Source organism: Schistosoma mansoni, chromosome 4 (genome assembly GCF_000237925.1).
Source record: "Schistosoma mansoni strain Puerto Rico chromosome 4, complete genome".
NCBI classification, from domain to species: domain Eukaryota; kingdom Metazoa; phylum Platyhelminthes; class Trematoda; order Strigeidida; family Schistosomatidae; genus Schistosoma; species Schistosoma mansoni.
In genome coordinates this window covers 969,066-981,970 of record NC_031498.1, presented here as the reverse complement: position 1 = coordinate 981,970, position 12,905 = coordinate 969,066, and the positions used below count along the sequence as shown (strand labels likewise).

General features: G+C 38.8%; 1 protein-coding gene across 1 annotated transcript; it reads right to left on the bottom strand.

Moving 5' to 3' along the window:
• Positions 1–7,473: 7,473 nt before the first annotated feature.
• Smp_067780 (hypothetical protein) lies at positions 7,474–9,596 on the bottom strand (the record flags this gene model as incomplete). Its single annotated transcript, XM_018796490.1, has 2 exons — positions 9,267–9,596; positions 7,474–8,188 (listed from the first exon to the last, which is right to left on the bottom strand). Exon 2 carries the CDS (start codon positions 8,143–8,145, stop codon positions 7,474–7,476), a length of 672 nt encoding a protein of 223 aa, XP_018651626.1. The 5' UTR covers positions 8,146–8,188; positions 9,267–9,596.
• Between the last annotated feature and the right edge of the window lie 3,309 nt (positions 9,597–12,905).

Sequence of the window (12,905 nt, the reverse complement as noted above, 5' to 3'; positions counted from 1 at the left end):
AAACGAAGTTATGATTAGTACCCTACAGTAAAACATTTCGTATTAGCGACCATGTTGATGACAACAGAATTGATTCACTTATATAGAACAGAAACACACCAATCAAATTCTGCATGAGTTCTACCAATTATAGCTTAGTTAGTGTATCTTTCATTCCAGTAGATCATTATAAATAAAACGTCTATGACTAGCTTACAAAAGTTTACCAATTAGCTTAATTTATCACAAACCGACCACGTTATTATTGACTAACTAATTAAACTGATTTAGCAAACATACACAATAATAAATTCCATGTTTTGGTCCAGCGTTGAACAATTTAACGATAAGGCATGTTACCTCCAAAACATAATTGTTAAAGTACCGTACGGCCACAATAATCTATGAGAACACCTTATTTTTGTGCGAGTGAAGATGAAGATAAATTTTCATGAAATTCCTATTAAATGTTTGGAGGAGCAAGCAGAATGGACTTAGCAGATGAATTAATTCATTCTGTGGATTCTCTTCAGCTGTTTATAACCTACAAATATCAGTATTAATCATTTATATAAGAAAACGGTGTACAAACTTAATGTCGGGGAACTACGCATCAGTGAAGATTAATAAAAACAATAACAAGCATGGAAGAAATATAAGACATACAGAATATCAAAGCACTTTGCACAGGATCCTCATATACTAATCAAGGCTGATGAGATTTCGGTCAAAAAATGAACAACCGGATAATTCAAACCATCTTAAATGGAATTAAATTATAAGGTGTTAAGCAGTCTTAATATTCTAGATTTCAAAAGCCGATGGAGGTACGTTACTGCAAAAATTAATGGTGAAAGCTACATAATGCCAAATATAGAGAAAGAATTGGTTTTAAGATTAAAATGAGCAGATTTCAGACAAAAGAAGGGACCAAGAAAATGAACTTGTGATCCCAAATGCGAGATGAGCAGTCGCACAACTAATTGCCAGTGAGTGAGTTCACAAGAACAGTACAATACCAAAGACAGTATACTTTTGAGTTTACAAATTAGGTCTAGATGTTTTGGTAGAGACGGTTTCAGTTAAACGTAATGTTTGATATCATCTGTTTACTGATAGTTTCGAATGATTTTTTAAAAATCAATATCCACTACTAAGCAGATGACAGGAAACCGTACCGTTGAAATAAAATGAATAAACCTTCTATCATGTTACTTTCGTCCTTCTTGTTCTATTTAAATTTATCTATGCAAATTGTGCGATATTTTGTTGTTTATAGATACGATAAAGTTGACTGTATAAAGCGTCTTCGTTCATCACTTCAAGACTATTAACGCAAGTATATTTCTCATCAGGATTAAATGAAAATTGTGACCAGTTGAGACTGATTATTCAATCTTAAAAAAACGGTTCTTGAGAAGCATTTTGGCATCATAACAGATACTAGTTTTTGATGGAAACCCTAAGCCTAACTCAAGATCCTGGTTCCTAAAACTAATTTGTGGCCCTACTTTGACCCTGGTGAGCGGTTGAAGTTTCTCGAAGCTGCTTTATTATACCCCAAAAGTCATCCATGAATTATCGCACAATCTTTTTGTTCCACGTTTGTCTGAATGGAACTCCACCTGTAGCTCTTCTAGAGCTACTGCCAGTCCCAAGCCCAGGTATAGGAGGGTTGGGCATGGGGTCGGGAACCCCATCCCGTAGAAAAAACCTTTCTAAAAAAACGTCAACCAGATTAAACAAATTAGACCATTTAAACTCTGCTCTGGGAGTTGAAGGAAGAATTATGACGCCTCATGATGAAAGCCGAAATTCTTCGGAAGTCACGGGGCCGATGAGCTTTTTAACAACAACAACTTTTATAGGTACATGAAACATCTGGACAATGTGGGAGACTGGGACGATCAGCCAAATAGCAACGGGAATAATAGGATACAACGTGACGGTGCTCGGAATCAACGAAACCCATTGGACCCAAGTTGGACAGAAAAGGATAGATTCAGGAGAGGTGCTGCTATACTCTAGTCACGAAGAAGAAAATGTTCCACACACTCAGGGAGTTCCCCTGATGCTGTCCAAAGAAGCACGAAATGTACTTATTAGGTGGGAATCCCATGGACCCAGGATCATCAAAGCATCATTCAGAACAAAGAAGCAAGGGATCACAATGAACGTTATCCAATGTTATGCACCCACCAATGATAACAATGACGACCACAAATATCAGTTCTATGAGAGGCCGCAGTCATAGAGAAGTGCCCAGGAAGATCTGACCATCGTGATGGAAGACGTAAACGCCAAATTCAAAATGGACAACACCGGATATCAATATATCATGGACTGACAAAAAGAAACGAAAATGGTGAGAGATTTGCAAATCTATGTGTATTCAACAAATTAGTTATAGATCAGAGGGGGTTTTGTGGAGAATTTAGTCTTTTCATAGTTGAAATCATGGGTCAATTGAAGCTAGACCACCATCGAAAACCTGGAAGCACTGGATGGCCGTTTCGTCCTATCATGGGACTCCTCAGCAGTGAGCATCCACGATCCCGTACTCGCGAGATTCAAACCCTGGACCTACCAGTCTCGAGCCGGAGCCGTTAACCGATAGACCACTGAGTAGGGGTATCAACTCACTGAAGACAATTGGTGAACGGTCGCTCAAAATCGTGGATTGGTTGAAGTTAGACATTAACACCGTTGGATGCCGGCTCAGTGGTCTATCGGTTAAGGACTCAGGCTCGAGACTGGTAGGTCCTTGATTCGAATCCCGCGAGTGCGAGATCGTGGATGCGCACTGCTGAGGAGTCCCATAATAGGACGAAACGGCCATCCAGTGCTTCCAGGTTTTCCCTGGTGGTCTAGCTTCAATTGACCCATGATTTCAACTATGAAAACTAGTTATAGGCGGCACAATATTCCCCCACAAACGCATACATAAAGCTACATGGATCTCACCGGACCACATCGCAGAGAACAAGATAGACCGTATTGATATCGGTAAAAAATTCACTACGTCAATGAAAGACGTGAGAACCAGGAGAGGAGCTGACACAGCTTTAGATCACCACCTGGTGGTTGACAAGATGAAACTGAAGCTAAAGAAACACTGAACAACTTGACAAACAGCATTACAAACGTTCAATACAGCCTTCCTCCGATATACTGACAAACTCAATGAATTCAAGATAACTCTTAACAACAGGTTACAAGCCTTACGAAATCTACACAAAGAAGTAGAAACTACTATGAAAGACAGCTGGAAATAAATTAAAGAAGCACTGACTTTAATGTGTCAGGTATTGGGCCGTGAGAAGTATCATCATAAGGAATGGATCTCGATCGAAACCCTGAACAAAATTCAAGAAAGGACAAGAAGATAGCAATTAACGACAGCCGAACAAGAACAGTGAAGGGTCAAGGCACAAGCTGAATACACTGTAGCAAAAAAGCAAGTGAAGAGGAGCATTAGAGCTGACGAGAAGAAATATGTGGAAGACCTAGAAACGACAGCGGAAGAAGTCTCAAGAGAAGGAAATGTGAGACAGTTATATGACACAGCGAAGAAACTAACAGGGGAATATGGTAAACCAGAGAGACCGGTCAATGATAAAGAAGGGAAGACAATCACAGAGATTCAAGGACAGAGTAAAAGATGGGCGGAACACCCTGAGAAACTCTTTAATAGACCAGCTCCATTGAATTCACTGGACATCAAAGCAGCACCTACAAACCTTCCTATGGATGTCACTGCACCAACGATCGGAGAAATCAGGATATCCATCAGAAAAATCAAGAGAGGGAAAGCAGGACATGACAATATACCATCTAAGGCACTAAAATCAGACATAGAATTACCTGCAAAAGTGCTCCATGTTCTATTCAGGAAGATTTGGGAGGAGGAACAAGCGCCACCGACAGACTGGGAAGAAGGACACCTGATCAAGATACCAAGGAAAGATCTAAGAAAATGCAAGAACTATAGGAGAACCACACCACTATCGGTTCCAGGAAAAGTTTTCAATAGAGTGCTACTGAGCCGGATGAAAGACTCAGTATACGGCGAACTTCGGGATCAACAGGTCATGCACAGACCAAATCGTGACACGACGGGTCGTGGTTGGACAATTGAATGGAACTCGTCATCATACATCAACTTCCTTGACTAAGAGAAAGCATTCGACAATGTGGATAGGAGGATCTTATGGAAACTTCTTCGACACTATGGTGTAACTGAGATCTTCAATATTATACGGTATTCATACGACGGACTACAGTGCAAAGTCGTGCATGGAGGACAGCTGACAGACGCATTCCAAGTAAGGACCAGAGTTAGACAAGAATGCCTACTCTCACCCTTTCTTTCTCTCTTAGTTGTCGACTGGATTATGAAGACCTCGACAACGGAGGGGAAACATGGAATACAATGGATAGCCCGGAATCGACTAGAAGATTCGGTCTTCACGAATGACCTGGCCCTTCTATCCCATACACATCAACAAGTGCAGGTGAAGATAATCAATGTAGCAGAAACCTCTGCATTAATAGGCCTCAACATACACAAGGTAAAAAGCAAGACTCTAATACAACACTGAGAACACCAACCCAATCACACTTGATGGAGAAGCTCTAGATGTGGAATCTTTCACGTATCTGCACAACATCATCGATGAACGAGGAGGATCTGATGCAGATGTAAAGGTGAGGATTGACAAAGCAAGGACCGCACCCCTAAAGTTGAACATGTGAGACTCGAAACAACTGTCAACCAATACCGAACTCACAATCTTCAATACGAACGTCCACAGTTCTACTGTACTGAGCTGAAACTTCGAGAACTACCGCAACCACCATCAAAAAGGTACAAGTATTTATAAAAAATTGTTTATGCAATACACTCAACGTCCGTCGGCAGGAGACCATCAGCAACAGCCTACTATGGGAGAGAACAAATCAGCCTCCGGCTGAAGAGGAGATTAGGAAAATATGTTGGAAGTGGGTGGGATATACATTTGGAAAATCATCAAACTGCATCACAAAGCAGGCGCCAACTTGGAACCATGAAGGTAAACGGTAAAGAGGAAGGCCAAAGAATATACTCCATTGGGAATCGGAAGCTGACATCAAAAAGATGAATAGCAACTGGGAAGGATTGCCCAGGACAGAGTTGGATGTAGAATGCTGGTGGGCGACCTATGTTCTTCCACGAGAGGTAACAGGTGTAAGTAAGTTGTCTGAATGAATAAAACTCAGGCAATTCACATTTAATTACGTCTTGGTATTACGCATTTGCCTATGATATCGTTAATATGTTATTCCTTATAAATTATATAGCTCTATATCTTTCCACATCTATGATTGGTTGTTCATAATAAGCTCCGTAACACACTATGAAACGAAACTATAAACTTCGGATGAACTTCGTCATCTTAATGCCTTATCAGAGGCATTTTCACTGGAATATATTTAAGAAAACCAATATGGCCTACCTTTCCGACCCTTTAAGCAAATTTTCTAATCTAGTTTTTTTGTCACAGTGAAGAAAAATTAAGAAGCATGTCTCGATACATTTGTATAAACTGTCAATAGGCTGTTTCGTCTACTTTTCTGTCTGGCCATTTGCATCTGAGGAAAGCTAATCCATTTGCTTACTGTTGAGGCGTGATAACACGTTCCACAATTTTACATCAATCAAAGTGCACAAAAAGCGAATACTTGTACACCAGTGGTGCTTATACGCTCTCCAAGTGTGTTAATATCCGAATTCGCCCTAAAAAAAAGTTTGCTAACACCAGTCTATAAGATAAACCTACAGTAAATTCATTTATCTAGATACCTGCTTATTAATTATAGATTGTACCTGTATACAATAACAAAAGAGTAACTCACTTACTGGTCATAGCCTTATGTACTCAGCTTTGAACAAGACTTTTAATGTGAGGGCTCACCACATTACGCGGCTACCAACAACGACGTGATGAGCTCGTGGATTCCTAAGAGTTAAGCTTTTTGATCACTAACCTAATATTTCTCATACACAAGCGTGTGACTAAGTGTCGAGTATATAAACCCATATTAGGCATACTATTATTTTTTATTGAAACCTCTAAGTCGTGGATATCCTGCCTATTATATTATAAATAAGTCCAATATTTCCAATAAATTAGATACGAGTCATCGAAAAAAATCGGCACTAACTGACAATAAGTGTTATAATCTTAAACCATTTAATATGAATGCCGCACTTGAAAGTCCACCATCGGAACTGCATTATAATACTTAGTTTTTCTATTTGATAGTTGTGTGGTAATGAAGGACTGAAAGCACCTAAAACTGATTTTAGTGACATTTCTGTTATGTCAGTCTTTGAAATTTCCAAGTAATTCAAAATTAGGATTCTATTATGGTTTTGCTTTGTTAACAAAAAGGAATACTACGCGTTGTACTGTTAATAAACTTGATTATCTGTTCGCCATATATATTCATATTTACTCATGATACCTTTGAAAACTGGCAGTTTTTGATATAAATTCATCTTATCATGACGGTCTGCACTCTGTTTACCCAGACATATATTAAAGTTTCGGCTATTCAAATATGATATTTATTAGATGAAAAACATCACTGAGTGGTTCTCCAGATTTTACTGCTATTTGGTATGTTCTGTAATCGATTCTTGGAAATCATATGTAAACTATTAAGTGGAAATCTTGCTTAGATCGGTAAAATTAAGTACTGTGAAATAAATGACGCTGGACTTGAGGGGAATGATGTTATTGAAAATAATTTGTTTTGACATTTTCCCATTTTATTGAATTCTGCAACATTCCGAAGGTTTACAACAGTTTTCCTGACAGAGGTACATATACTTGTGACAGTTAAAAACTGTAATATCGAATTACGTGTACACCGCTCCACCTTAATTGAACTATTTACACTTTGGTTATCTAAATATCACAAATATCTTACGACACACTTCAACAAGTGAAGCAGAACTCTTATGAGCAAATATATACACTCAATATGACAGATATCGTACATCAATATTCGGGAAACATTGAGAAAAACGAAATCACCGCTTACCGGTAGATCACACTGTTACACACCATAAGACACGGTGTAAAGGATGCCAGGTCTTTGGCTGTCACTTATCTTAACAGTTACTGGACAAATTTCCTAGCTAAGGTCTTCGACAGGTGACACTACTCAACAAACGATAATTAGTATTACAGCCGGTTGATATGTAGATTATTCAACTACCTATCCGTAACAGATTCATCAAAAAAGATTTTATTTTCTTACAAATTTACCCTTCTGTTTTATCTGAACAAAGCGAGTATGATATTGCGTATAAACAAATTATTATTCAAACCGTCTTTAGAAAATCAATAAAATCTAGTGATGAGGCCAGTATAATCCACCTCGACAGAATGGCAGAAAAATATCTTAGCCCTTTTCTACAGGGAGTAACATGTAACGCAAAAATAACTAAACAGGAAGACTTTTAGAAATTCCTTTTACTGTCCACAAACTACCACGTAATAGAGTTTTCAAGCCAATTCTACCTCCAGGTACAGTGGCAATAATTTGCCATACAACTAAACAAATTTGGGAGATCAAAGCCAAAGCTGAAAATATAGCACTCTGCCAAACAACCACAGCATATAAACCACCAAATAAGCTGACTAAATAACTTAGAGTGAAAAACAGTCGCTCAGTGCTAAATAAGCTTTTAATGTGATTGCACGGGCCCAAGAGAAATGAAAAACTTCCAATTAATAAAATACTACCAAGTGTGTGCAACAGTACGTATTTACGCATACCAAAAGGTGTTGCAATAACTGGCAAAAAAACCATCGCCAAACAGAGACATAAAGATGCTGAAAGAAGACACAAGAAAAACCCCATAAGACGCTGCTGTCGAGACATGCCTTTAGGCATTAAAGGATCAGCATCAGCTTGATAAAACCAAGACGTAAGACGACCTTGTGTCTCGATTTCAGTGGTAGTTATGGATTCCTTAGTAGAGTTTTGTGATCCATCGGCATTACTTGACTTCAAAAAACTGAGTAATGGTTCAGGTAATAAAGCAGAATCTTCTGAAGAATTTTGTGGATTTGCTATTTTGGAATACAACGCAGAGTAAATACGATTGGACATTTGATATGAAACCACCTTAGGTCAGATCCGGAAACGTAAATTACTGCAACAAGTATAGTAAAATACAATTAGAAAAGCAAGTAATATTATGAAAAATTGATAACACTATAAAGGTAATTTTCAATAGTAATTAGAATCAAAACAATAACTTCATATTTTGTCCTATCAGATTCATCCTTCAAGAACAACTCTAAAGTAAAAAACATTTACATAGAAAAACCAAAGCAAACACTAGTATAGAAAATTATCATAACCAGAACCTAAACGTGTCGGATTTTCGCTTAAGATCCATCGAATCGAAAATGCCACTTGCTATTTTGATTGTATTTCTCATCTTGGCCTTTTAACACTGTTTCTGGCTAGAAATATAGTGTTTAATACGCTACAAAATCATGAAGGTTAACTGTTATGCATCGCATTAAACAACTGATTAGGCAATTAGGAAAATCAACCATATCAATAAATAAGTAAAAAGATGGATAATTCACAGCAATGTCGAAATTTAGGGGGAATGTGTAGCAACTACTTTTGGAAATGAATCAATCTCATGAATATGTATGTCACACAAAAAGTGGCTGAATAGTTGGAATTGACGGTCTGGTGTGGGTTGGCAGTCAGCTTTGATAAGTCAGCAACTTAGAACTTTTATATCTAGACGGTAAGTTTCCTACCAAACATGTCAGACAAAGAGGCAGACATCTTGGAGCATTTTTCGTTTATACACACAAAACTCGCTCAAGGAATGTCGCCATTTCCCCTTTCAGTTCAACTATATGTAATTAATAATACACGAGTTAACTCAATGAGTCAGATGTTCGAATTGCCCTCAATGTAAATATTTTTTGGTCTCATAAATCTTTAAACCCACATCAAACTTCGCACTTGTATCGAGTAGGTTGAAACCAACTAGATGCAGCAGGCAACCGCTGTTATACACGAGTATTTTGTTTGGTCTAAGAAGCTTTCTTTATATATGTACGTAAACCTCGCACTAGCTTTTTTAGTCATGGTTGAAGACAACTTTTCTGTCATTTACGATGTTCACGTTTCACTGTTCTCCCTATATAAACATTATTGACAGCCGTTTATGTAGAAATTATCAGCAAATTTTTACCATTTACATTACTGTTTTAACAATTTTCGAGTGGGTATATAATTTGATTAACCTGGACGATTGAATATACAGTATACAAGTGCTTTAAATTTTGAGCAAGGCCAACTATTCCTACTTCAGTCTTCAGTAATAAGGATAGGAGGTCTAGTGACCTATTTTAATCCTTGCAGTTTGTTACACTGTGGAGGTCCAATCTCGTCTTGAATATATCAACAGAAGGTGCTGATATTACGTGTTCTGGTAGAGAATTCCAGTAATTCACTACTCGGTGCGAGAAACGAAACTCCAGACGTAGACGATTTGATCTCGGTTTTTGGACTTTCTTTGAATGTCCTCTCAAATGATCAGCCCTAGACGGGAGGAAAAGATAGGACATGTTAGTACCAAGGTCATCGTTCAGGATACGATATGCCAATATTAGATCACCCCGTATTCGCCGGTAAGATAACGGAAATAAGTTGAGGTGTCTCAGTCTGTTTTCATAAGATAGGCTAGATAAGCCTTTTACCATTTTTGTCCCGCGGCGTTGGACTCGTTCCAACATATCCGCCTCATATTTGAAACAAGGACTCGCTGCTTGAATCCCATATTCCAAATGTGGCCGTACGAAAGTTGGGTATAATAATCTAAACATTTCCCCATCCAGATACCGGAAAGATCTACGAATAGACCATAATGCCCTATAGCCTTTTGCAGCAGCAGCCTTACAGTGACTGGTTGTTTTGAGATCATTACTTAGTATGACTCCTAAATCTTTATAGTTTCTTACTTTGGGCAACACTAGTCCACATATTGTGTAGTGATACGAATCATCGTAGTTATTTAATTGCATCACAACACTTTTATTAGGGTTTACTTCTAGTGACCACCCATTCATCCATGCAACTAATGAGTTAAGATCTTCCTGTAAAACTATTCTGTCTGACATACTATATATGGGTCTCCAAATCTTAATGTCATCGGCGAATAGTAGGACGGATGACTTAGCTATAGCTGGTAATTCATTTACATAAAGTAAAAAAAGAAGAGGACCTAAAATCGTGCCTTGGGGGACGCCACTTTTTACTGGTTCCCACGATGAGAGAGCCCCATTTACTCTTACCCTTTGTCTCCTTTCATGAAGAAAGTCACTTGTCCAGTCTATGACTGCATAATGAATTCCAAAACTTTCTAGTTTCAATTTAAGACCAGAATGGGAAACCTTATCAAAGGCTTTACTTAGATCTATGAAAATGACATCTACAGGAATATTGCGATCTTTTGCCTCGGCCCAATCTTCTCTTGCAATGAGAAGATTTGTCAAACATGATAGACCTTTTCGAAAACCATGTTGTTCCTTTGACAAAAGATCATGTCTTTCCACGTAGTTTATAACAGCCATCCTAATAATTTTTTCCATTAGTTTTACAACTGCACTAGTTAAGCTGACGGGTCGATAGTTACTAACTAAATCCCTACTCCCAGTCTTATACACCGGACTGATTATTGCGTCCTTCCAGTCTCTGGGCAGTCTGGACTGCCGTAGGGACATATCGAACAGTATCGCTAAGGATTCAGCAATAACATCTGAGAGGGCTTTCATAATCCGAGGATGAATATCATCAGGACCACTAGACTTATCAGGTTTGAGATGCTGAAGTAGGCTTAAAACAGTTTCTTTCTTAATAACTACAGGGTCCATCAACAAGTCGCCACAATCACAATGAATAGGTGATCGTTCCTCATTATTGGTAGAAAAAACTTTACTGAAATATTCCGAAAAAGCGGAAGCTTTTTCGGTATCATTTCTTGCCAAACTTAACGGATTTTCTTGTATCAAAAGTGATGGTATTCCATCACTTCTCTGAGTTCGCCTCTTTATATACGAGAATAACCGTTTTGGACTATGTTTGCAATCCCTAACCAATTGTTTTTCGTATGACCGTCTAGTCTTACTAATTAACGCTTTACAATTATTTCTAATCTTACAATAAACTTGCCTTTAAATACAGACCACTCCTCGTCAACTGATGAGCTAGTATCTACTGACCAATCTATCTTAGTAGCACAATCCTGAATGGCTGGTATGTTAGCTCTCCATATGTTTGGGCGAGGCTTAATCTGATCGTATATCATATCGCTAGCTCTAAACGTGAATGATAAAACAGCGTGATCGCTATTTACTAACGGGGGAAGAATATTTAGGTTGGCAATATCCTCAGTCTCATGGGTAATTACCAAGTCCAACAGAGAAGAACCTTGGTTTACACCAAAACGTGTAGGTTTGGATACATGTTGTACTAATGCATGTTCCATTACTGTTTCCAAGAGCCTGCTATCAAATGAGTTTATAGAGCATTTCGTGGTCATCTCAGTTCAACTAATGTCAGGTGCATTAAAGTCTCCTAATATCAAGCATCTGTTATTTGCACTCCATAGCCGAATGCGCTCTAAAATAAAGTCATCAACTAAGCAGATTGGGCTGCGATAGATGACACCGAGTGCAAATGTACAACATCCGACAGTGAGTTCACAGCTAATGACTTCACTAGTTCCACTATCATGGGATTCGCAAACGGAGGAGCGGATATTTATACTACTGGCTATGTATAGAAGGACGCCACCTCCTTTCCTGCATCTATGTCTATCACTTCTTAAGCAATGATATCCGGATAATTCTGGGGTGATATCGAAGTCATGGACTAACCAAGTTTCCGTCACAGCTACAATGAGTGGCCTTAATTTGTCCACTAATGTTCCTAGCTCGTAGAATTTATGTTTTAGACTACGGGCGTTGGCATATAAGACTCCTAGGTCAGTCAGTCAGTCACAACGTAGAACTTCGTACGTACGTACATCAGTTCGAGTTGCCATACCACATTAGCACAGAGATGCAGTTGTCGATTCAAATCCCATAGTGGTAGAAGTAGTAGGAGTATAATCAGAAATCCAAAAGATTAGGGGTTTCAAGAAATTATTGAAGGAGTATAGTACAGTGAAATAAATTTGGAAAGAGAAAAAGATAAAGACATGAGGAATTCAGAAGATTAGAATTTGGTAGAACACAAAGAGTGGATGCATCTTCGCCATTGCAAACGATTTTGAGCCATGTCATTCAAGGTCTCTAACCATCGGTTGCTGTCATCTCGCGAATCCCAACCAGGTAGTCTACACCTACCAACATGGCCCAGTCCACTTGTCAGTGACTTCATTGATTTGTGCCATGTTTTGGTCTGGCCACCCCTAGCTTTCTTCCAACCTACTCCTACACCATGAAACATTGCACGTCGGGGCAGTCGGTGGTCGGGCATACGTAACACATGTCCCAGCCATCTCAACTGATGAAGTTTCACTACTTCATCAATCGATTTGCCATCCCTACCTAGTACTCGTTTCCTAACAACTGCATTACTTACCCGGTGGTCCCAGGATATACGAGCAATGCTTCGAAGACACCTATGATCGAACACTAGTAGCCTACGAATATCCTCTACTCTTATTGGCCATGTTTCACTGCCATAGAGTAGGACGGAGCGAACTGCTGCACAGTAAACCCGTCCTTTGGTTGCTAGACGGATATCTCGCCTACGCCATAAATGACGCAAGTTGGCGAAAGCTAGACGAGCCTTCTGTATCCGTGCTGAGATTTCGTCACATACCAGACCAC